General features: G+C 37.2%; 1 protein-coding gene across 2 annotated transcripts in view; it reads right to left on the bottom strand.

Annotated features, from left to right (window-relative positions):
- Window positions 1–23,459, bottom strand: part of runx1 (RUNX family transcription factor 1) — a 50,702-nt gene extending 27,243 nt beyond the window's left edge. For both annotated transcript variants that reach the window (XM_067493896.1, XM_067493897.1), the window contains exons 1-2: window positions 23,286–23,459; window positions 22,163–22,261 (exon numbers count right to left, since the gene is read on the bottom strand). Coding sequence is in view for 1 of the 2 variants with exons in the window: in XM_067493897.1 (XP_067349998.1) it covers window positions 22,163–22,220 (58 nt within the window). In the remaining variant the exon portion in view is untranslated. The remainder of the gene's footprint in view (window positions 1–22,162; window positions 22,262–23,285) is intronic.
- Between the last annotated feature and the right edge of the window lie 4,019 nt (window positions 23,460–27,478).

Genomic DNA, 27,478 nt, shown 5'->3' with positions numbered 1-27,478 from the left:
GGTGCTATGAGGTCTTCTATATATGATGGAGCCTGACCATTCAGAGTTTTATATGTAAGAAGCAAGGTTTTAAATTCTATTCTAGATTTCGTGGGAAGCAATGTAGAGAAGCTAGTGAAGGTGAAATATGAACTCTCTTGCTAGTTCCAGTCAGCACTCTTGCTGCAGCATTTTGGATTAATTGCAGGCTTTTTAGGGAGTTACTGGGGCATCCTGAAAGTCATGGACCGGTAGTAGTTGGGCATTAATTTGTACTGGTTAATGTCAGAGTAACTATAGAAAATATGTCTGTGTGTGTGTGTGTGTGTGTGGGGGGGGGGGGCAAAGGACTAAAGCTCCTTTGCTCACATGTCGAAGTGTCATTGAGAAAGACACTGAATCCCAACTTAGTAGTTCCCAGTGAGTGTTGGCCAGCTTCAAAGCAACTACCCCATCAATGTGTGATTGTGAGTGTGAATGGATGAATAAGAAGCAGTGTAAAGCGTTTTGAGTGGCAATAGGTAGAAAAGTGCTATATAAGTGCAGACCATTTACCATTTACATAAACAGCTGTGTTGAGACACTAGTCTGGACACTGTCTGGTCTGGAATGGATGCTAGGGAAGTCAGCTTAAGTGCTTCTGAACCAGATGCTCGTACAACATTGCTGTTCAGTCTAACAGACCTAATCTGTCAGCAACCAGGAGACGTAATGAGGTACGGTAGGATTTTATAACTAGACTATGACCATGAGACACATTCATACTTTGCTTGACTGTGTGAAAATAGGATGTATCGCTACATACTTTGTATTTTTTAAATAAGGAGCATGTCTTAATAACAGTTATTTTTCATGCAACTTATGTTTGTAGTTAAATTTCACAAAGAGACTCACGAGGAAACAGTGTTAAACACACTGTGATTATACTGAAGTATAAAAGCAATAAACTCAAAAATAAATGACACCCTCTTTCTCTGCCACCGGCTGTCTGTTCCTGTCGTCCCCTGAGTTGAGGCCACCCTAAGGATCAATACAACACACACACACAGTCACTGCCACCTTGACCGAGGGATCGATATAGAGAAAGAATGAGTCTGGGGAAAAGGAGACATCCTCTGTTTTTAATTCTCTAGTTGCTCATCAGCACCTTTAATAGCTCACAGTGTGAGAATCTGCCCATGTTGGTAGTTAGTTTTTGTAAATAGAAATGATTATTATGGAATTATTTAGAAAGAGAAAACTGAAAATTAGGTTGAATTAAAAACTTATAAATAAAGAATTTGTGGTCATTTTTATCAGGTAAATAGGGGTATAGACATTAATACAACATAATTTTTATGATGGCTATTACTGTAACAAAATAAAACACACACATGCACACATGCACACACACACACACACAAACACACACACCTACACACAAAGCTTCCATCGTATTTGGAACTACAGTTTCAATGTTTTAGACAAAATTAAAAAAAGTATCAAACAGTGCATTCTGAGAAGTCAACTAATAGAACTGTTTATAAATCTATTCAAATATGAGTTGAGTGAACTCACAGTAAATTATTGATTCAACTCATTATTTCAAATTAAGACTTCATTCCCGATTTGACGACAAAAATGTATTCTTAAATTGAACAAGCTTGTATAATATGCAGCTAGATATTTCCGTTAATTAAACAAAAGTACTTCACCTGTTATACTATTTAAGTGCTTTTTGCAGTTGAAATATGTTTTTTTTATAATTACAGTCATTATGATATTTAGTGATTAAAGTTTAAATTGTACATGTTTGTACATTTTGCCTGCACTGTAATGTAGTGATGTCAGTGCTGATGTTAATATTTATTTTTTCTGTTCATTTATAGCTTTGTGTACATTTCATGTGGGTGAGTTTTTAGTAATAAACCTAAAATAGGCAAAGTTTTGTTGTAATGAGATGTGTGAACCGTTCAGAACAACAAATGCAACATTTTTGACTGTTGTTTTTTAATTACTGAATTATACACACACATGTATGTACATAGGCAGTAAAAACATTAAGAAGTAGACAAGGATAAGTCAGTTCAGACACTTCAGTGGATCAATAGATTTGTATCAAAGCACTCTCATCAATTGATCAGTGGCGGAGGAGTTAGCAATTGTGTCTAGTTAACAGAGCAGCTAATTCTCTCTCTCTCTTGTTCTCTCTCTCTCTCTCTCTCTCTCACACACACACACACACACACACACACAGATACAGTATATGCACACACACCTCGTCTATAATTCATATGGTGTATTGTGCGGATGCAGTTAACTGCCGCTTAAAAGTAATTAATTGATTTTCTGACATATCAGTTAGCAGCAGCACCAAATGACACACATGGACACACAAACACACACACACACAAAAAGGTGCATGGTGGCACACACACTCAACCAAGCTGTAATTAAACTGTTGTGATAAGAACGATGATCCCCTTCACATACATTTTCCACAACATATACACAACACAGGGGATAAAAGTATTTGAGTGTAAAGTAAAGAATAACATTTTCAAAGCATAAAAAAGCCTAATTTACAAAAAATCTAATTAATAAAAGGCAGTGAAAACAACATTTAAGATTATCTATGTATTTTTAATAATATACAGTAATTAAAAGTGCAACCATACCTTTTACACATTTTAGTAGTGCAATTTAATTTTTCTATTGCTGTACCTGCACTGAATCATTGCCACATTAGTTTTAGAATCATTGGTGGTGGAAGAAGTAAACACATCATTTACTACTGTTACTTAGCAAAAGAAGCAGTACCACAATGTAGAAATACTATGTTACAGGTAAAAGTCAATATGTTATTTAAGTATTAGTGCAAAAGTATTGGCTCATTCTTTTAAATATTTTGGATTATAATTATTGCCGCATTTATGTGCTCATCAGTGGAGAAGATGGTGGTTGTTATAGTGACTTCTAATTAGCGGAATCTAATAATTATAATTTTCCAATTTAACTTTAATTTCACATCAAGGATTAATAAAGTCTGATGATTATACTATGTTGAGTTAATCTTATTCTGAATGCTAACTTTAGTTATCAAATAAAAGTAAGTAAAAGTGCATTTGGCTCTGAAAAGTAATAAGTAAGAAATACTTAAGTAGAAGTACATCAGAATTGTACTTAATGGCTTTTTTTACCACTAGCATGTTAAATGCAGTCAAATTATTTTATGACATAGAGGCAGAGCTTTACAGCATTATACATGAATGGGTGCTGTTCAAAAGCTTTCAGAGATGTGGCCAGTGGCAGATGGAGAAAGAAGTGAAAGGTTGATGGTCAGCAAAGGTCAACAAAAGTCATCATGGCTAACTTAATTTTCTGAGGGCATTGTGAGAATCAGTTTTACATCATTGAACTGTTCACGGATAAAAAAAAACGTCAAAACAAGCTGAATTCCAAAACTAAACAGAGAATTAATTTAGTTTAGGCGACTGTGGAGATAGAACGGTTGTCCACCAATCCCACAGCTTGTTGATTTGACCCCTGGCTCCTTCTTGAGCAAGACACCGAACCCTAATTTAGTTGGTCCCGGTGACTGTTGGCCTTCTCCCCATCGGTGTGAGTGCGAAAGGGTGAATGAGAAGCACCAATTCTAAGTATCAATAGGTAAAAAAACACTATATAAGTGCATACCATTTACTTTTCCCACTTTGTATTTACTGTTGCTGAGGATGACTGAGTACATGCAAAGAATGACCACAAACTCTCTGACAACAAACTCTTTGGTTTGGTTTTGTTATATACTGCTAATACCCTGTTCTTTAGGGGATTTCCTTCTTTATTTGTAATGCGCAACATAGAATAGATCCACCCTTAACTTACAGTGTTCACAGCGACAGTGCATTTCACTGCTCAGTGTTCTTGATCTTTTATTTTCTGAAATCTTTATCCTAGCCCAAACTTAGATACACAAATACCAGGAGCACAAGATGGAATTATTATCAAGAAATGAAATGTAAATAGTGTTACACACACTCATTACTTATCACCTTTGGGGTCTTTACACTTGCTGGTGCATTTAGTTAGTTGCATTTATTTCCTGTGGACTTACCCTATCTTTACCCTATCTAAATATTAGTTGTCTAACCCCTAACCCGAAGTCTAAACTTAAACCAAGTCATAACTTGAGTAATACATAGACTGCTCGTCCCCCAACATACACACAGATAATTACTTTGGCTTACGGTATATTAAATTCCATGTTGCTAACTCATGTTACTTTTACACAATTTATCAATAAAAGATAACACTGTAAAGCGAATTATTTAGTGCTATGTAACAAAAACTCAGACAAGGTTACTTATTTGAGTTAATTCCAATGAAAATGCATGAAAACATACTTTTCTTATAACATTTGTTTTATTTGCCCTTTGTGTGTGTGTGGGTGTGTGTGTGTGTGTGTGTGTGTGTGTGTGTGTGTGTGTGTTGAATTATTCAGTCAGCATCTGCGATGGGAGAAGACTGGCTTATTCTTGCTAAACTAAAAATTGATTTTCTGACACAAGAAATGAAGGACAGAGAGAGAGAGAGACAGAGAGAAACAGAAAGAAAGAAAGAGAAAGAATAGAAGAGAGAGGGAGGGATGTGCACCTATTCAATCATGCACACAGTCAAAGTTAGTTAAATGTTCATTCTTTCAGCGTAGAAATGGAAATAAAATAGAGGAAGACTAAGAGATAGAAAAGTGAGACTGTATCTGACAGAGACAGAGTGAGACAGGATGAGACAGAGACAGACAGAGAGAGAAATATAGAAGTGCCTCAGGCTGTGTTTAGTGCAGTTTGAATGGCTGAGCAGGTGCATTAGAGCAGAAACTCTTAACTAACACACAGTCACAAAAAAGACACACACGTACACAGTCCAGACTGGACAGTGTATGTGAATGTTACCACTGATCAGAAAGGTTTACTGCAGGACCTCTGTGTCTGTGTCCTATGTGAGGAGATGAATAAACTCTGGTAGAATCCTGACATATCCCACACACCATGGCCACATCAATGTGAACACATTTAAAAACATTTCTCTTTATTACTATTATTTATCATTAGCATTTATTATTTCCCTCTACTTTGGCATTCTGCCCCCACAAAACTATGTATACCAGAACCCAAAGACATTATACATCAAGGGTGCACATGAATTTTATCATAAACAATAATGTAACAAGATTAAGTGGTTAAATAGAGTGTTAGAGGAACGAAAACAGAGCTACTCTGCTGTAACCATCTAATGCATTTTATTTATTCACCAAATCAATCCAGACACATAAGTCCAACATGATACTTGCCCATCCACCAACCTAACCTCCAACCCCTTTCTTTCTCCCTTTCCTCCCTTCTTTATGTCTTTACATTGGACATAAGGCATAGAATCATGTGGATGTTACCAGGTCATTTAATGACATGTTATCACCACCATAGACATGGATCAGTAGGCTGCATTATTGCTTGGTTTAGAAACAAAAATACACATTTAGGCACAGAAAATGACTATGCTGGGGCTGGGAAAAGAACAATATCAAACGGGAAACAAATACTTGAATCATCTGATTGTGTTCATGTGATGCAGTACACATCTGCTATAATGAGCTGTAGGTAACCTGCATTTCTACAATAGCTGGAACTCTACACAATTATTCTATTATTCAATTATTTCAGCCTTTTTTTGTGTTCAATCGAGTCCACTTAATATCCTCAGTATCATTTGTTTCCTAAATATGTATTCACATTGGTACCCATGTGTGAGCCAATAGTGAAGGTTTTATCAATAGGGTACACATTCAAAAATAATGCCTGAAGAAGTCCATGGTGCGCGCACAAAACAACTATCTTATATGAAATGATAAAGAAATGATACAGTGAATTGTTTATAGTAATCCTAAATAGACAATATTTGAAGGTGGCTTCAAAAGCCATTTTTTCCAAAGCTGGCATTTCTCTCTACTAGAAGACAACCAATAGTGTTGCACTTCATTGTTCAATAGAAACTGCTGGACACCGTCTGTAATTCCTTAGGACAATGGCAAGCTTCTGATGTTGGTAGTTTAAATTAAGGACACGAAAAGGAGGATGAGGACTGAGGAGGAGATCTGTGAGAAAATGGTGGATCGAGGGGAGGAGAACAACCGTGAACCAGTATTGATGATAAAATCCTTTATCTCCAAGTTTCACTTTATTCATCGTGTGTATAGATATTGGCTATTAAATCCCATTATCATATATTAGAGAACAGTGTCATTAGGCATGAGAGATATGACTGCTTTTAAACTGGTCATGACACATTAAAACATCTAGAATTCTTCATATCTTATAAGCATCACTAAAATGTCATCTCACAAACTTTCTATTTTCTTGTGAAATTATGAGCTTCTCAACATATCCATGTAATGTTCGTGGGGACTTATTACATCTTTTATTCTATGTCTGTACAGAAAACAGAGCGGCAGGAGAATGTTTACACTGCAGGCATTCAAGTAAATTGCAGTGTGTTGGTGACCCATTTTTCAAAATAGCCTGAATTCATTGCGGTTTTGTGCAGCTGCACCTATGTGCATAAAGTGCTGATACAATGGCTGTGTAAATACCTTAGGTGCATCAGTTCTGACGCAACTCCCTACAGCCACACTACTTCTCAAATCAGAGTAAAAATATGTTCACATTATCGACAACCCCTTTAAACACTGTAGTAAACATTGCCACCTTTACTACCATACAAATTTTGTCACCAGTACTGCAGATTACTACATTGTTTTTTATGTTGTTTGTTATGTTTAATGTTGGTAGTTGCTTCTTTGTGAATATTTTTTTAACAATTAAATAGGCCACCTGTCTTAGTCTAAGCTTAATACGAGGGCAATTTCTTATGTACTGAGTAGGGAATCCAGAGGCAAAAATAAACTAAACAATTCCTGCTCTGCTTGGTTCACCACAGTATTTTGATGATTGGGATTTCATAATTTTGCATTAGACACACAGAACAGTATTATGGTCAGGTTAAGCAAAACTGGATGCAGCAACCCAACTTATAAGCTACAATAGGTTCTTGCATTTTGGACTCTCTGGCTCTCTGTGGATATATTAAAAGAGCTTAATATAAAGCCGCCTCCTAGCCTCTAAATCAGTTATTCATAGGGTTTACACATTGTTTTGCAATAGAAATGATCATTCTAGTAAAAGTTTTACTTCACAATTTTAGCTTTTGTTAAGTTCTGGTTTATCATACTAGGTTCTTGATGCAGTTATGCCGATACAATGTTTATTGTTAAAACCTTAATCTACTATATATACCACTCGCAATAGACAACCACCAAAATCAATGTTTTCCAAAGCCAGATCATGTCTGAAAGTCAGGGATGGAGTTTCCAATCAACTAATTAACCATTCACACTTCTTAGTGAGGACCAGTATTAATTTTATACTTCGAAAATGAGGACATTTTGGCTGGTCATCACTTTCTGAAACCAACATAAGGCTGGGCTGATATTTATAGTAATTAGTTAGTTAGACATTAGTTTTAGGTTTAGGTTAGTGTGCAGGTCGATGTTAGAAATTTAGCCAATATGGTTAAGAAAATAAGGGCAGGGGTTAGGAAATGTCCTCACACAGATAGAAGTACAAGCATGGTGAGTGTGTGTGTGCGTGTGTGTGTGCGCGCACATGTTTGCATGCTAAGTAATGTGGAAGATTCTGAAAAACACAAATGGATCTAGAAAATGGAAAGAACCAGTGAAAAGTCAGCCAATCAAGCACCTCAGACCCAACCACACGGGGACACACAGAGTCCCAAACGAATAATGAATAAATTAGAAGGCGCAATCGCTCGGCAGAATTTACAATACAGAAAAGGAGTGTGCTAATGGGTATGGGTCACATTCCACACACTTTGCATTCACTTGTTAACCACAATGTGGTGACAAATGGGGATAGAGGGAAGAAAGTGGGTGAGGAGAAGTAAGAAAAGGGTGAGTCGACTCTTTGCATGACTTCTTCGTTAACCACAGGACTGAAGGGACCTTGCCTTGCCTCACACAGGACGCTCGTCCCACCAGATTTCATACACATGAACCCGCCATCTTACCCATTAAGGCTGAGGGGAACCAGTGTGGTTGGAGAAAAAAAATAATTGGTTAGGAACATTGAAAAACTCTGGATGATCAGAGGCTTCATTGATTGTCAGATGGCTGTTTGCTGTTGGCGGTTTTTCAAACCTTCAGAGGAGGTTAGAGTCAGTGGATAAGTGTTGTGAAACGAAGACTGCAAGTAAAAATGCGGACAGGTGACGACATTCTGCAAAAAAACAGCAAGTTGTTGTTGTCTGTTTGCATTCATGGGAGGAAATGACAGTTCACTGTGATTATTGCCTAATTAGCCAAACCGTATCAGTTAAGAATAAGACATTTAAACTTAACAAAACTGCAAACCTAAGCATAACCACTGACTCCGTATCCTCACTAAACACACATTCACACACACAGAGTGAAAGCTTGCCATTGACTAAAGTAGCTGTATATAGTTTCTGTGCTTGGATTGTGCTCGCAATGTGGTAAGGTTCAGCTCTACCATTACCATATTGGTCTGTGGCCTTGCTGGTGGTTCCCCCCAAACTCACAAACATACACACACTTGTCATTGCTTTTATGGGACTTACATTTATTCCCCTGAAACCTACCCTAACATTAACCAAGCTTGTTTAAGCCTAACCCTGTCCCTATAACCTTAAACCAGGTCTTCATACTAAAATTTTAATTCTTACATTCAAGGGCACTTGATTTTTCTATCTAAAGGCAGTCGAGTCTAAACTAATTTATGGTCCAACAACATGAGTAATGAGTAACTTTGTAGCAACCCAAATATTTTCAGAATTGATTTAGAGCACAAACAATGCAAATGCAAGTATAGAGACGTGTAGCATAACTCTCTGAAACAAAAACAGAAAATAATCTGAAACAGAGTTTGCATCAAGGCTAAGTCTAAGCCAGTGATGAAATCCAGAGAGGTATCAGTACGTGTGAAAGTGCTAGGATTGAATCTTACACAGCATGAATGCAGACAGTATCCAGAGCACCAATGATATTAAAACACTGAAGCGATTAAGCAGGCAGTGGGGAGGAAGTGATATAGGGTGTTAAGAGAGGAGGAAAGATGAAAAAGAGGAGAGGAAATTAAAGGATCTTTATTAGAGCTCCTTCCTGCTGCAGCTGATGGAGGAGGGCGGGAAAAGGGACACACTATAAAAAATGACTGTACCAAAAAAAAATTCTGATGTGCCAAGATTTTCCAGAACAGTGTCAGTGCTCCTTGTCGAAACCTCACCAAGTGTGTAGAACTTGTTTTGATGTCGCAACGCTCTGATTAACTCAAGAGCTGTTTCCTGCAGGCCCTTTTTTGGACATTCCTTTGGAACCAAAGCACAGTGGTTTTAATAAGGATCTGGATCTGATATTGAACATAACCTGATCATTCATATGCCTGTATGATTCTGACATTATCCAGATTACTTTTTCTCTGTTTCTTTGATGTCTCCACATTACAGGCAGACTGTGTTTTCTGTACTGAGGGGCAGGTGCTCGATAATTTGTTAGGGTTAGGGTATAGTTGGGTTCAGGTTGAGGTTAAGATAAGGGGCTGCACATGTTGACAAGGAAGTTGACTACTCTTTCCCTAGAACCTCCAGAGTGCTATTCAGTTCAATTCATTGTTATTTTTAGTGCCAAATCACAACAAAGTCACCTCAGGGCACTTCAGAATCTAAATAGAATCTAGAGTCAATCATGTTTTACTGGTGCATTTCGATCCTTATTTCAGGATCTGTTTTTGTTTTTTTTAAAGGTAGCTCATGGTCTACCTTAGCACATCTATTACATAATTTGAGGATGTAGAGGAGGGGCAGCCAATCCTGTTCTGATTGAATAAACACACCTCATCGAGATAATCAGCAGTGGCTTGCGGAGAAAAAAAGCAGGGCAGTGGCTCTGAGGGACCAGGGTCAGCTACCTGGTGTATATACAAATATACATCAGATTACCAAACCTGAGCATTGTCTGAAAGACAAACACTAGCAACAAAAGACTCATTTGCTGACATTTCATAACCCACAAACTCCACAGCTGACACAACTACAAGTAAGCAAACAACCTAAAATGGTCTAATAACAATTACACTGATGATAAGTTAGGAGCCAGAAGAGTATCCATAATGATCCAACTAAACTGCAAACGTGAACAAGTGTTTGTAGCTTATGTAAACGGTGGATATTCTGATGTTCTGAGGGACATATTTGAATGAATGAAGTGTTACTGTTATTCCCCCAGTGGTTTGGTTCACACTTTTAAGTATTATGTAAGCCAAAATTGTTTTTTTTTTCTCGTTAAAACTGTAAAAAGATTTCAGAAAACAAAACAAACAACATTTTGAATAAAAAAACATGCTATTAGACACACCACACTGATACTAAATCCGAGTTTCAGTATATTACGTCTAATTTTGTTTTTGCCAGAGCTTCAGCATTTCACTTGCATTTGCTAGAAAAAATTGCAGACGTAAGAAAAATTATTTAAGCTGCACCAGAGGACACAAGTATGTTTTGTATCAGTACTTTAGAGAAAACAAAGTGATTAGTGGTTTGAAAAAACATGGTTTATACTTCAAACAGATGCAGAGTATACAAGTTGTGGAGAACATGACAGTGGCTGAAGTGAAACTATGGATGGCCCAATAGACTTTTCATAGACAACAATTGTAGTAATTATTCCAACCAAAAATGTCCAAAAACTCTTCTTAATAAGACCATGTAGATATAACTAACATTGTGTCTGCCTGTGGTTGTGAAACAATTCCTCTCTATTGTTTGTTTTTCTTTTTAAAAATTGCTGCATTGGTACATCTAAATTGTCTTCATAAATGTCCATTATTCCATCTCATGTTGTTCTGACCACTGAAACAGGAATTCTATAGTAGTTTAGGTTCTTGCTCATACCTTAAAATAAACACTGAACACTTTAAACATTTAAAGAAAAAAACTGAATCAGTTGGGAACTGAACATAAAACCACTAGCTAAGTGTTGACATTTTTTGCAGCGGAAGGTGGAGAGATCAAACAGTGGAGCTGGGCTGTGTGATGTGTGGCCAGATTGCCACATGGGAGCCACTTTGTATGTGTGTGTGTGTGTGTGTGTGTGTAGGTGTGTAATACTGCATGAGTGTGTCTATTAGTAGGAGTACGGGAAGTAAAAGACAGACAGAGGATAAATCCACAGAGACCATTTTGTGCTTATTCCCAAGCTCCAAAAATGGGAGCCAGAGATCACAGCTGGACAAATGACAACACACACACACACACACATACACACACACACAGAAAGAAAGAGATCGAGAGAAATCAAAGGAAACATCACAACAAGACTTTATTGAGTCATTATGGGTTCTTCATTGGTGTGTATCAACATGATTAACTACGTAGATACTCTGTGTGTATGTGTCTGTGTGTGTTACATATGCTTGTCCGCATGGGTTCAAAGTGCTCAATCATAATGACTGTAGCAGACATCTCCTCTGAGTCTGCTATAATATGTAGTTAGACCGCAGGAGGTGACGTGTTAGTCTTTCTTTCATTGGTGTGATGTGCTTACTTTGAAACTCTTCAAAGTGGAGCTCATATACTTTACATACTGCTGGATAGTTTAGTGTGTAATGTTTTACTTGTTAATCTTGATAAATATAGTTAAACATTATAATTACCCTCACAGACGGAGCTAAAATAGAGGATTATGTGAGACACAGTCTTCATCTTTTTAAATGTATTGGTCAATTTATTTTGGATTTTTGAAACACTTATCAAAAGCATATGAATCTTGTGTCAAAGAGAAAACAGATTTTCCTAAAGTAATCGTAATTCATTAGAATATAAACAAAAAATAATTGATTGCATTGAAAGTATTCACCGCATTCCAATCAGTGTTTATTAGATGAACCAGTTCCAGCATTGAACCTGTGTCTCATTCAGCTTTGAGCATTTCCCCCCATTCTCCTGTGCTAAAGTGCTCAGTCTCTTTCAAGTGGCACAGGGACTGTCTCCTAAGTCACCGTTGTCTTACAGGAATCAGGTCTCTGTCATTATAAGGCATTCAAGGACCATACAGAGTATGGCTAAATAAAATGCTTCTGAAAAGTCTATTTCAATCACAGAAGCTCCACACCTCACTCAAGCAACAACACAAGTACCTCATTGAAAATACATTGTTTAGTGTTGGATATTATGTTAGTTAATATTTTGGCATGTTCCTTCTAGTCCTTGCAGATGTATTTAACTGTACTGCAAGAAATATTCAGGAACTTGGAAATGTTCTTGTATCCACCCCCTGAGTTCTGCTTTTAAATCTAAATGTCCACACCAGTGATCAAAACTTCCAAGGGGTGGGGATGGAGTTGGGGTAATATTTTTTATTGAAGTAATGCACAAAAGCATCATAACTGCTTAAGTAGCCTTACAGTACTTTTCACCACTGCCATTATAGAGGTTATATTTCAACAAGACAGAGATGCTGGAAACACAGAAATGTTTCCTGAACCTTTACTCAGTTGGAACAGCTGATGATAGGAGGAAAATGGGGGAGAACAGTGACACATTGAGAACTGGCTGTCCTACACTGTAGGCTGAAGGGAGGAGAAGGAGGGGTTTCTGGTAAAACAACACTAATATTTCTAGAACGTCCTTCCTTCTTTGTTTCTGTCCCTTTTTCCATCTTTCTCATAGACTTCCCAACATCAGCACCATACATGGACAACACAATTTTATTTTGAAGGCAAGTGTCTGGCAGGAATTAGGTATGCGCATGTGAGTGTTGATTTTCTTTTCTTTTTTTTTTTGCTTCTCCTTTCTGTTTGGACATTTTCAGCATCTGTTGGCCATCTCAAAGCTGTGCAACAGTTGCATTTGTCTAACAGACCTGTAGACCAGGACACACACAGCACGATCTCATGAGCACCCTGATGCAAAGGTAGACAGAGAGGGATCAAAAAGGAAGACACATGAACAATGGAACAATACTTAAAGCTGCCTGCACAAAACAGGGTTATACAATTTTTATGACAGCTCATATTGCTTAAACATGTAATTACTAGTCCCTGGGTTATTACATTTCGTCTTGCAAATCTTGCAGTTCTCTCACATCTTCTGGTTCCTCCACTGGCTACTACCAGCTCACCTTCATCTTCCTCTTAGCTGTGACTGTTAGGCTACAGTTCTTCATTTTTCCATCATTACAGAAACTTTGTACATCATAGTCAACTTCCGCTTTAGCTGTTTTTACTGGAAGGGCATAGATGTTTTTGTTTTTAAAGTGGACATTTTTAAGGGGTGCTTAGTTGCAGCTGAGATCTTTTTTAGGGAGAGCTTGTCACTGTGCCTGACTAGTGAGCATTTTAAAAATGCCATTGGAAGCTGTTGTGTACAGCGGAAAACTGCCAATATGCATCTACAGGATTGTGTTATGGCAGTTAACATACTGCAGAGTGCAGATTTGGGGATATTTCTTTATGTCCTTCAATAAACCATAGGAATGAGAAATGATTATCTTTCTTTATTATCATAATTTAGTTACAACTTATGCAAGATGGAAAACAATGGACACTACAAATTGATAATTTCATATTTAAAACGTTGATTAGCTAATGGCTCACCTTGGAAAAATTATAAAGGTCAAGAATTCATTTTAAGCGACAGTGTTAATCGTATTTTATATGTGAAAATACATCAAAGCATATCTTGGGTAGCCGAAATGAACCAATAATGTTAGCACCTGTATATTACAGAAATGTTCAAGTTTGTCACTGGAGGAGATGCTAGATCATCAGCCAGAGGAAAGGAGTCGTATTCCTATTCTGTTCTGTACATATTTTATGGTTATTAAAAGAAACAGTATCATATCGATTGGAGATAGAATGTACAGACTGTTTAAATCATACATGTGTTCTTCAAACTACTAAAAATACCAATTTCTTGGGACTTTAAATGTTCTGCACTTATAAAGCGCTTTTCTACCTATTGGCACTCAAAACACTTTACCCTGCTTCCTATTCACCCATTCACACTCACAATCACACACACACATACACGGATGGGGGAGCAACACTTACTGGGAGCAACTAAGTTGGGGTTCAGTGTCTTGCTCAAGGACACTCAAGATTGTGTGCAGCTGTGAGATTGGTGGACAACCGCTGTATCTTCCTGCGCCACAGTCACCCTGTGTATCTTTAAAACTTCATTTATTTACTTGGGTGAACAGTCAGTTTATTTATTCAACTCAGCCTTTATACATGATGTTGTACAGTGTGTATTAAAACAAATAAAACGTTTTCCCAGTATGACTCGGATAAGGAGATACACTGTGACTCATTTGGCTTTCATTATAGGAAAATTCAGTTCAAAATGTGGTGAGCCTGCAAGGGTGGAGGAGGCAATCAGATTCTTTACTTATGTAAATCTGCAGTAAAAAAGTGCCCACCTTGGATGGCCTCATGCTAAATGTGGGCACATGCGTTATGGGAAAATACTGTAGGTCGTACATAATAGGTCATCATGTAGTGCTATGATGCACAGGCCCTTTATTGCCATGGTTACAATAATGAATGTGGTTAGATTTAGGCAGAATGTCTAAGTTTATGATGGTAATTTGGGTCAAAATACAAAAGCAAAGCCCTGCGTTTTGTATTTTTACCAACCTGCCGGTAGGAAATAGAAACTTTTGGAAATAGTACTGTAAACTACCGTGTAGCTCAAAAATGTATACATTTACTGTAATTAAATCGAAGCAGCAGGATTATGTTTCTGGGAGATGATGTTGAAGGATGCTGTTGCAGAGGTGATGTTGAAGTGAGTGAGACCAAACCACCTGCCTCCATTTTTATTACATAATTCTGCTTATCATATTCTCTCCTACTCTCTTTCGTCCCCTCATTCCTCCCCCCTCATTCTCTTCATTCCTTTATTCTTGCCTCCTCTCTTCTCTTCTCTCACATTTGCTCCCCCTCCCTCCTTCCTGTTACTAGACTACTAAAATAACGATTTCCGTTCCTCTCCTCATGCTGTTGTTTTTCTCCAATTCATCTCTCTCTCTCACTCTCTCTCTCTCTCTCTCACACACACACACACACACACACACACACACACACAAACACCAGAAGTCCAGGCAGCCCATTCTTGTGGTTATATATTTTAAAACTCAGCATTGTGGCTCAGGTATCTGCATGCATTTTTGTGTGTCTGTGTGTGCGCATTGACAGAGCACGAGAGAGTTGGAGTGTGTGGTTTACCAGCATGGCTAACCAGTACAATATAAACTGGATGCCACAAGCACAAACATAGATACACACAGACATACACACACACATATAAATACACTTGTTACACCTCATTGCGCCTCACTTTAACCATCTCTATTCAATGACAACCCCTAAACTTCACACAGTAACCACACTAACCCTCACAAACTTTAGACCGACCAAGACATGAGCACACTGTGGGACTACTGTGTGCATACTGAATGCAAGGCCTTGTCTCCCTAACGGTCGCTCTGTCACACACATCCTCCTCGCTTCCTTCTTCCCCCACTATCTTCTCTGTCTGTTACAACACACACATAAACACAGCCAACAGATATTTTGACACAGTGAAACAGCCTTTGGTAGTTAAGTGACATTGAGCAAACTGCACTGGTTGTGTTCTTTAAAGGAAAATTCCAACATGTTTTGTTGGAAAAAACTTTTAACTTAAAAAAACTTTTAACTTTTGTTTTTTTTACATGTGATTACATACAAGTTAAGATCTTTCAATGTGTTGCATGCAAACCCAGACCCAGCATTCACACCTCACATCTGAACACCACTAATGCAGCGAAAACACTACAAGAGAGTACACGGCCAACGTACTATTACACTGTGCATCATTATTGTATAAGCAAATTATTGTTTGCTCTTTAGAAAATGAAACTAGAATAAATCCAGTAAGGCAATGCAAACCTGTATGTGCTCACCAAATATATACACGTTTACAGAAAGAGCATATTAAAATGCATCAGTGCTAGTCAACCTGTTTTCGTCTATATTGCACATTTGGGTTTTTGCTTAGTAGGTCTATAATATCTGCTAATAGGTACAGCAGGTGGTTACCATATGTAACATGTCATCATGGTTAAAATACCAAATCCAGAGATACAACTTTGATATATTTAGGCAGGAAATTAGATTTATTAGATAATTATTGACTGTTTGAAATTGAAAACAAGCTATTGTCTTGTGTTGCAGTGCCTTGTGTTTTGTCTCCTGTCAATCTAATCCACCCTTCTTTCTGTCACTTTTAATTTACATCACCAACTGCCACTGTCAGATGTATTGTTTGTGTCCTCAAATTACCACACATAACCATGATAATAAAGCCTCTGTCCTACCGGTGGGCAGTACTAGTGCTCAGCCATAAATATGGTATAATAATAACTGATAACTGACCATTAAATAGAGAATGTGAAGTTGACATTAGACATGTGAACTGCTAAAATACATTGGTGCCACTTGTTTCATAGTAGGCCAGTAGAGGAGTGCTGTCATAACTTTGCAAGGACAACTTTTAACTTTTATTTTGTCCAAATTTCTCTAGGTAGGGAATTAATATCTTCCTCCCCATGTCTTATCATCTTATTAAATTTGAACAGGTTTTTGCAGGTAACTCATGCTAACCAGTTTAACTGGCACATGTAAACAGCCCGTATAGATCAAAAGTTGGTGCCTGCCTCCCCCAAAAGATAACACAGCATGACTTAACTTCACATTCACTAAAACTTGTCAGATCAGCTCTCTCTTCAACACACCTGGAAAAGAACCTGATCTTCAGCTTGATTTTATTTGTTGGATCATGATTATTACGAAAGACAACATGATAAACATCTGCAGACATACTGTATCCTTTTTTGGTTACGCCACCGCCACTTCAGCAAATTTTTATCAAAATCTAAAAAACAATATTGTAGGGTACATCTTCTCCAAAGAAACGTGCACTTAATAACCAGAGGACCAACTCAAACAAAAGGAGCCGCCATATTCACATAATATCAGCAGGAGTGTGTGTCTGTGGCAGTTAACAGTACAGTGATATCAGATTCCACATAATGGAGTCACAGGCACAGACTGCTTCACTGTGGAATGATTATGCCCTGGATGTCTACTGTGTTGTTTGGGAAATGGTCACAAGCCAAAAAGGTTGGAAGTCACTGATCTAAACTTTAATAACATAGGTTTATTATTTATTTGAATGTAACTTATACTTTGAATAGTGACGTAATCAGTCAAACAAATAGTGTAATGGTACAGTACATACAGTATCAGGTTATCAGGGATTTAATTAATTGGTTGGGGGGGGATTGTGTCCAATGAGGCTCACCGGTTGGGCATGGTTATCAGCAGATAGTAGTTCTCCTAAAGTAAACAGTAAACCTGGTGTTCTGAGGGTGTCGTTTGTCACATTGGCACCGTTTGTTGCTGTTAAGTTGTACCAAAGGTAACTGGTGAAGTTTCATAGACCAATATCATAAAATGGCCATTCTACAGGCTATTCATTTTCATTATTATTATAATTTTGTATGGTAATCGTATTTGCATTTATTTAGTGAAACTGAAACATATTTCATTTCATATTTATTTAGTTTTGTTATTAGTCCGTGGAACTTAATTGATTCTATCACGCTTGCAATCTATGACAATTATGTATATCATACTGTATGTAGTATATACTTTAAATTAACATATATTTTGTTGAGTATCTTTTTTTATGTTCAATTCTTCAGATTTAAAGCGTTCAGAAATGTAAATAAAATGAATGTAATTATTAATAATCAAGTAATTGTGAAGATATTTGAAAACGTTTTGAAAAATGGAGTGAAGTATGAGTTTCGGTATTAGGTCACTGAAAATGTTGTACAAACCCGATTCCAAAAAAGTTGGCATACTATACAAATTATGAATAAAAAAGGAATGCAATAATTTACAACTTTCATAAACTTATATTTTATTGACAATAGAATCTAAACATAATCCAGTGTGCCAACTTTTTTCGGGTTTGTATATCCAAAGGCATCTGATGACGTCACATCGCCTTGGGACCATATGAAGGCAAGTTGATGCTATTTAAAGTGTAGTGTAAAATCAATTGAAAAATAAAAAATCCTATAATCAAAATCGTCCCTCGTTGCTACCTAAGGCCAGGATACTGTCCATCATTCTGGAGCACACATAGAGATAGAGATGTTACTGTACTGCTGTCTTGGATGGATGTGACCTCCCAACCCTGGTACTTGTTGCTGATTACTTACTGAAAAAAGAAAAGTATGCTTTGTCATTGCAGTGAGTTATGGATGTGAGAAAGTTTATATATTAATGTGTGAGAATATAGTACTGAATGAATACATGAATGTCTGAATGTGGGTACGTGCTGAGAGCCAGCATCACCTTATTTAAAATCAGCTTGAAGCAGACCTGTGGAGTTTCCTCTGTTAAGCTTTGTCATCTCCTGATAACACACACTCTTTCTGTCTTTGTGACACAATCCCACACACACACCAACACTCATACACAGCAGGTGTCGCCTCCAGATAACCAGAATCAGCTCCAGAGGGGCACATTTGGCGTAGACCAGAAAGGCGAACAATGTTGCAGATGAAAAGTGGCTGATGTCGCATTCAGCAAAGCTGAGTTCAAATGTAATGAGAGGTGTAAATTAAAAGTGACAGAAAAGTGAAACACAAACTGGACTGAAGGGAACAATGAAGGTTTAACACTCCAATAAGGAGAACATGCAAAAACAACTTGGAGTGGTTCTCATTTTTGAGTCACACAACTGAAATGTATGGACCGGGACAAAACGAGGAGGGAGGATAGAGTGGATGGATGAATCAACATAAGGTGGATGTAGAATAGAAAGGAGAGTAAAGAGGTAGAGGTTTGCTTTTAGAGAGGCATGAATAAGGTTTTACGTGAATACATGAAGTGAATAAAATCTACAACCTTTTCGGAAGGTTTGTCACATTTATAAAGCAAACTTGAGTGATGATGCTGGAAACCACATACAGTATATGTAGTGTTGTTTAAATAAAATTAACCTCTCATCATATACTTCACTTAAATGTGTATCCATTACTTAAAAATATAAATGCAATGAAAAAAATACAAATGCAATATTAATATAGAGAATAAAACCACTTGACCCACAGCATATTAAGTTAAATCCAAGAAATTTTCAAAACCGGGGCACAAATGGGCAAAACAAGCTGTACCTTAATGCTACTCCTTGTTAATATTCAGAAAATGCTTTATGCTATGTTTTGTCTGCGTTTTTATGAACGGGCAAATAGAAATGTCAAATTTCAATTTTGCCCTTTTTGTGTTATCATGTATTAGCACAAGCTTAGCACCCATTTATCTCAATGTTGAATACGCAAACATGTTTAGAAACCCCAGGTTATTTAACAACATGACAGGAAAGGAGGAATGATAGAGGAAGGCATGGGAAAAAGATTACAATTGATGAAAATGCTCCAGAAATTATTTAAATTTCTTATTGGTCACTAGGGTGAGCCTTGCTAAAAAACTATTCCGTGGGTGTGACTTCAAGAAGTTACAAGCTGTATCTCTAACCTGACCTCAGGGGCCACATTATTCATTAGTCATTAAAGTAATGAACAGTTGAAAAACATTCATAGCTGCAAATTACATTTGTTTTAAATGGAAAATTATTCTGATAAATCTGATCTGCAGAAGCGAAACATAATCCAGACAACATTACTCTCTCATACATAAATTCAAAAGAAAGAGTAGTACACTAGAAGAAAATGATTAGAAAAGACTTAACTGATGGCATAACCATGAATGAATGATAACGTGACTATGAAAAACAACCAACTCATATGGGTTAACCACATTTGATTCGATCAGCATATTTAAATAGTGGTGTAGGGGAACACTTTGCAGTGAGTGTACCTAATATGCATATTTCTTAAAACACATTATTTTAGCTGAGATTATTTCTGATACCTCACACAACTTGTAATAAGCAGTAAGACTATATAAATGCAAGCAGGGATATCAGAAGTGAAAAACCAGCCATGAACAAGTGCTGCTCATTTTAACACTTGTTGAAGTGCTGAACTAACAGGAAACACACACATATATGGACCCACACTTATGTACAAACACAATGTCACAGAGTGTTCTTGAGAATTTCTGCAGCAAAAACAACTGCTGGAGATATGCAACATCAGTTTTCAGGAAATACATTTTCTCACACTATCTAGTATTGTAATGACATTAGTTCCAGTCAACAGCTGAAAGACCTCAAAGAAGATTTGAAGATACATTTTATACTTCTTCCTTTCTTTACGAATACAATGATAAGTGTGCACAGTGGTTGTGTTAATGAATCTTGTCTTTTGTTAAAAGTTGCAACTGTACAGCTTTAGATGTGACTGAAAAAGGTCACAAAATAGAGAAATAGAGAAAACACAACACCTTTAGATGTTCTACCAAATCAGCTTTAATAGAATAAACTGCAAACACTGCATTTACCTACAAAGTTGATGTCACTTTATTTTTATATTTATTTTGTATTCTCTCACTTGAGTTTTGTTTTTTCTTCCCATTTACATCTGTCATTGTAGACCCTGCCATTTGCACTTGCCATTGTTTTCCCCGTATGGAACTACGACTCCTTGACTCAGTGGCCTCTCAATATATCAGCCCTGTGCCTCAAGTAATTCACTAAATTGAGTTTCTGCCTGAGTCTGAGTTTCTGGCCTTTCTGATCTTTGCCTTTACCTGTTTTCCACCTACCTGCTTCTTGCATGGTTTGCATGGCTTATTGCATCTTCTCTGACTTAATACTGGTTACATTACTAATGCAGATCGTGTACAGTGGCTTTATGAAAGCAGAATAGAGTATCAGTAGTATAAATTGACTAACAAGAGACAGTCAATGCTGGGAAAATGAAGCAGACATGTCGAGTCATTCAAACAGCTGCAGGTTGATGCACCAGGAAAGAATGCCTGATACACTCATCCTCCCTGTTAGCTGGGAGGCTGCTGTCTCACAGAAGCAGCCTTATGACCTAGCTGCTGGTTCATTTTCTCATGTTGAAAATGCCAGTGGATCTTTAGCTACACTGTCGCTGTACCAGTAAGAGACACACTGCAGCTCATAGAAGCAGAAAGCACAGGAATGGATTTGTACAGAGCAACTTTATCAAACTTTGTCACTACAAAATGCTACCCAATAAATCCAGAGTCAGCCTTGTGAATACATAGTCTGACATACGTATTGTTAACTTTTTTCTGGTTTTTGCAAAATAATATATACCGCTCTGCTCCGGAGGACGCAAATGTTGGGCAGATGTCTTGGTAATGGTGATGTAAGTAATAATTTAGCATCAACGAAGACAAGAAAAGTCAGGTTTTAGATGGTAGTTTTACAGTAGTGTCATAATCAAGTTCTGTGTAGTGTCATCATCAGTTTGTAAGAGTTTAATTCTCTTTTATTTTACATTCATATACAATTTGTTTAATTTTGTCTTTGTTACTTCTATGTAATATTATATATATATATATATATATATATATATATATATATATATATATATATATATATATATATATATATATAGTGTATATGTAATTTATTTATGAGTTATATTGTTGCAGCTGTGGCCAGAGGGATTATGAGTTGTCTATCCCAGAATTACTTTTGATTTGACACACATGTCCTGTTACACTGAGGGTTTAACTGTTTATTAAAAATGTACCTATATATTTGTTTTATCAGTTTTTAAAAACTGTAATTTTAGCTTGAGTTTGTTTATTTTTAAGTATTTCATTTCGCATCAAATTAAATACTCTTTATCTTCACTGAGTAAGAAATAACCTCACATAAGCTGTGTGCTTGGCATGGTCTCAAACCCAAGACAGCATGTCAGTAAACATGAAATACCACAGAAGTGATTTGGGATAAGATGAGATTAAAATAATGAGTTTTTTTGAGAATTTGAAAATTTATATATTATGCAATCTGTACAACACTAACCCAGCACACATATAGAAAAAAATACACTTACCTCGTAAAAAAATTGACTGGTTGGATGGCAGAGCCTCAAAGATGCTGTTGGATGCCATGAATTAATGGTTCTGTTGATATTTCTTCTGTTCCACCTTGTCTGAAAATCACACACAGACAACAAAAACCCAATAAGAGATTTTCCAACAGGCTACATTCATGGCCAATCTCTTGACCACAAACCACATTTTTCTATGTGGGTGGGTGTATGAGTGTGAAGAAATGCATTTAGCGTAATTAATTCTCACGATGTTAAAAAAAAAGCATTATTGATTGCACCAAGTCATTGTAGCGCTCCATTAAAATATCATAAACTATAAAATAAACATCCAAAAATGTATTAAAGGAAGGGTAACTTTTAGGAGCTGCTGCTGCACTTCTCACTGAGGATATGAGGTAATTTCCTGTGTGATCTTTTCGAGAATTCAAAAGTTTCAGTTATCTGAGTCCAGTTGATATGTGCTTATAGCAACAGTAATATGACTTGGTCATTGTTCTCAGCAAGCATAGATAAATGCTGCTTTAGAGTTTTTGTGCTGGTCTTTTATTGCAGTGCCTAAATAACAAGTGTAAAATGTATTTTCCACAAAAGCCACTTTGACTTGCAACTTAAAGGTCCAAAATTCCAAAGTAAAATTGCAACAAAGAGTCACTTTAAGGGTTAGGTAACAAGTGAACGAGTACGTTATTTTACACACATTTAAAACGAAATATACTCAATAATGGAGATTATCATTTTTCCCGTATGCAAAAAAAAAATCACATTTTAATTTGGGGTTAAGGATTCTAGTTGCTCACAGCTCAGCTTGGCTTTGTCTGTGTTGAGCTACCTGGGGGAAAATCGGCTAAAAGTGTGATGGAAATGGTGCTGTTCTGTTTTCTTCCTTCTGCTCAAATGAAGCTATCATCGTTTTTGTAAAGTGTCAGAGGGGAATGAATGGGTGATGTGAAAATAGGGTTAGAAAACAAATTGGTGATGATTTCATTGTGTTAAAAATGGGATCACAGAAGCACAATGCAGAAACTTTGTTTACTATATAACGTGCAATGCCGCAACACACACATCAAGATCATTCAAACACACAAACAGAGAAACTAAAAAAGTCTGTTTGCATTGTTCTTACCCCAACTGAGGTGTCCAGCTCTTGGGCAGAGGAGGTAGGAAAGGATTGTTGTGGTTTTTCCAGTTGCTCACTGAGTCAGATGCAAAATAATCCACAAACGCCTCTCATTCTTTCTTTCTCTTTCTCTACTTGTGGTATCGTTCTCTGTTTCTTGACATGCTCACAGCTCCTTTCTGCTTCCGCTTTCTCTCTGTTGCATCTTCCTTTATCTCTCTTTGCTCTTCATGACTGTCTCTCTTTCTCTCTCACTATGGTTTTGGTTTGTGGTTCTCCAAACCCCTTGCTGATGACTTTTCGTCTTCAGAGTTGACTCTCTCCCTGACACTCAGTGTCACTGAAGGGAGATTGTCTTTCTGTCAGTGGCAAAAGCTGCTAACTTTGGTTTCTATGAATCTGGCATTGTGGCTTCAGAGGATGCATGTGTGTTGATGTACGTGTTGGCTTGTGCATGTAATCAAGCAAACCACCTGCCCCCTTGTCCAGCAGTTTTCACTGAGGAAGTAGCTGTGGTTAGAGCCAGAGAAATGGAGGGAGAGGACTTTGTGGTGTATGTTCTTGAGTGCCCATATGTGCGTTTGTGGTTTGTGTGTTCACATAGCAGGGTTTAGAGCGACTGAGTGAGTCACTTTTAAATCACCAAGCCTTACTGCAGGTCAGAATGTTAGACCACTGTGACCACTATAGTGTGTGTGTGTGTGTGTGTGTGTGTGCGCGTGTGCGCGTGTGTGTGTGCAAGTGTTTGTGTGTGTGCACGCGCGTGTGTGTGTGAGCATGATGAAGGTTAGTTAGGACAGTGTAGTCTATCGCTGATATTATCGGTGATCAACTGCTTTTAAGGAAATACACACTGATAATTTAATGAATTCAAGGGGCGTTCCACACATTTGACATGTCAGGGTCAATTTAATAACCATGAGTGAAGGAGCTTTTTGCTGCAGCTCCAAGCTACCCCTATAGCCTTGATAATGCCATAGTCATCTCAGTAGAGTAGTTAGTGCCTGAAAAGAAAAAAAAAAACAGCTGTGTTACAAAGTGGATGTGCAGACTTTTAAAGATGTTAGCAAAATTTAGGATTCAGATGTTTAGAAAATACAGTTTGTCCCATGCAACAGGCATTAAATGTCAGGATATCTTAGTTTCTCTTGCTTGGAGTTTGATTATGCTTAGAAAAATACTAACTTGCTGGAATGTCCCCTCGTGAGTAAAAAAATGATTCCACTTCTTATTTTTTGTTGTAGGTCATTTTCATGTGCCTTGTAACACAGGCTTCTAGGTTATTTCCCACCAAATGTGTGCATACATAATATTTCCTAATCTTTCTTGCAGTTTGGTCAAGTGCCAATGTAGTGTGAGGCGTAACATTAAGGTTGTGTAGGTCAGGATGGTGGCGTTTGGCTTTTATTCCACAGAGCAAAACTTGCATCTCCTTACAAATATGCAAATATAGCTAAATGTTCAACCCTGTCTTAAAAAAGCTTTGTTTCCATACAAGTAAACTGGAAGTACAAATACAGGTTTTAGGGAACATAGTTCCAAATACAGTATGTCTTATATAGAAGGAATAAGTTGATCATTAATGTATCTATTCAACTCAATTCAACTTTTATTTACTATTTATATAGCACCAGTTCACAACAAAAGTCATCTCAAGGCAGTATCTAAGTCTCAAATTCAGAGATTTTTTTCATAGTCAACTTTAGATCAAGTTAGATTTTAGTTTCCTTTAAAAAAATTACAATCTACAAGCAAACTACAAGCAAACTAGTGCTTTTAGTTTCCTTTTAGTTTGTAGTTTATTTGAACATACAGTAGATAAAAATGTGCCAAACAGCTATTTTTTATCTATAGTCTCTGAAAAGTCATAAAAAAACATATGAACATAAAACCAGGGTTGTAAAATCATATGGAGAATCATAAATAATCAATAAAAGGATAAACAATATTGATGTTTCTAAAAATCATCTTTCTGATTCTCAAAAAAAAAAGTACCTGATTAATACAATACATGAAGTAATAAATGCTATGATGACACAATGAATAAAATGTGCAAGTAATAATGTTTTCAGTCAAGGAGTAATATTTTTTATTATTTGCATTTCTCTTTGTGGTTATAATATATAATGCAACTTATATCCTCATTACCCAAATTGTGTTCCTTTATAAAGATGCTAAAATACTGCACTGGACAAAATTGTCTAAGTGAATGAGACATAATTTCCTGTCGCCATCTTTGTTTTTGTAGAGAAAAATTATTACACCTACGGAAATGGATTAAGATGCTATTTTTACAATTTAATGAATTAAATCATTTCTTTAAATCTGGTGATCAGGAAGAGTTTATGAGAATTTGAGAAGCACTGTCAAACAAGATTTAGAAATGGTTGACATGTTGGCAATATCACTTGACTGTATGTAACGCATAAACATAAGACAGCACAGGCTTAGTCAAGCACTTAGGTCAATTTCCAATAAAAACGCAATCACATATCCACAGGGGTGCACTTTTTTAATATTATAATCCTTTCTAGTAACTCATATTAGGTGTTTTAATAGCCCAAACTTAAGTATGGTTCATTTTCCCTGATCCTTTCATCACCTCTACTAACCTCTGAGTCTAACTGAAAGTTGAAATGTAGACAAAAACAGTCTTAGGCAGCAAGAGTTCCTGCCAAATGCTGCATTGTTCTCACCATTTCAAAGCAGACATATTATAAGGGAATTCAGTCTCACCTGTTTGTGTATATGAGTGTGATTTAAACAAAACACCTGCTGGTTTAAAATATGCAATCAGGCTTTCATGAAGAGGGTTGAAAGAGTGCTAACACAAACACGCCTACAAGCAACCTGACTCTCAGATCCACGCCTCTTTTCAACCCAACACCTGCACTGACACACTTCTACCCCTCTTTAGCCCCATCTCAACACACGCTCACACACACACACACAATGCCAGGACAGCTGCTGCCTCACCTAAGCCGGTTTAGGTTTCCTACCCTGAATGTCAAACTAAATCTGATTGTCTTAGAAAACTCTGCAAAATATTGGTTTTCTTGAATTTAGTGACACCGATGTGCACATATGTTCACTGTTGTTTTTTTGCACATAAGATGAATTGTTAAATATATTTATAGCAGGAAAAAAGTCACTGCTAAAAATGTATTACATCTTGCCTTTTTTATACAGGGCTGAACCATAGATGTCTGTTCAGCCAATTAGCATCAAGCGTCATATTAGGTAAGGTGTGCTAAGTTAGGATCCAACACCGTTAGGACTCAGGATACTCAAGGACTGGGTTCGGAAGAAGACCAGTAGGCGTTTCACTGTATGTCCTGGGAGAGCTCAGTGGGAGGCTTCTCACCCGCTTACCCTGACCCCTCCCAGACACAACATGACCTCCAGCTGGAACTTCCTGGATCACACTGGGGCAGACACCAATTCAGGAGTGAGTCAGTTTTCGCTGTAAGCTAAAGCGACCAACATAATATTATCCAAAGCTACAGCATGTAACTTGATGAATAACCATTGGAGGGAAATGCAAAGTGTGAGTGAAAATAGTAGCACAATGAAGCACTTCAAACCATCTATCAAATATCACATGCTTATTCAGAGTTGAGTCGCAATGGCAGTAAGTTCAGCATGAAAGTCCTAATGTCTCGTGCCAAGCCCCATTCTATGAGCTACCTAAGCCCTAGGTACTGCCTGTAGTTGGATGTGTCTTGGAAACTTCCAATAGGGGGCATCTAGCAGGAATCCTTATACGATGCTAAAACCACCTTGAGCCCAAACAACTTTATTGTATCCTTTCAGTGCAAAGAAGCATTAGCTCTACTCTGAGCTACTCTTCATGTCCAAACTCTATGATCTTTAAAGCTGAGTCTGACCATCCTATGGAGGTATCTCATTTAGGCCTTTTGAACTCAAATTAGTATTCTTTTGATGACTACTTCAAGTTTAGGACCATAGGTTAGGTTGGAATGTACACTGATTAGTAAAGGGAAAGGTTTGCGTTAAGACCAAACACCCTACATCCTTAGTTCAATACAGCATCCACAGGCGTCAATCCTCCTTTCAATGTCATGATCCATTTTAACCTCACTCACAAACAAGACTCCAGAATACAGTATCTGAAGTCATTTTCTTGGGCAGTAACTCACCCCCAACCTGATAATTTTTCCGGCAGATAACCATCGGCT

The sequence above is a fragment of the Channa argus genome, chromosome 23 (assembly GCF_033026475.1).
Source record: "Channa argus isolate prfri chromosome 23, Channa argus male v1.0, whole genome shotgun sequence".
Classification (NCBI taxonomy): Eukaryota; Metazoa; Chordata; class Actinopteri; order Anabantiformes; family Channidae; genus Channa; species Channa argus.
This window is presented reverse-complemented; position numbering and strand designations above follow the sequence as displayed.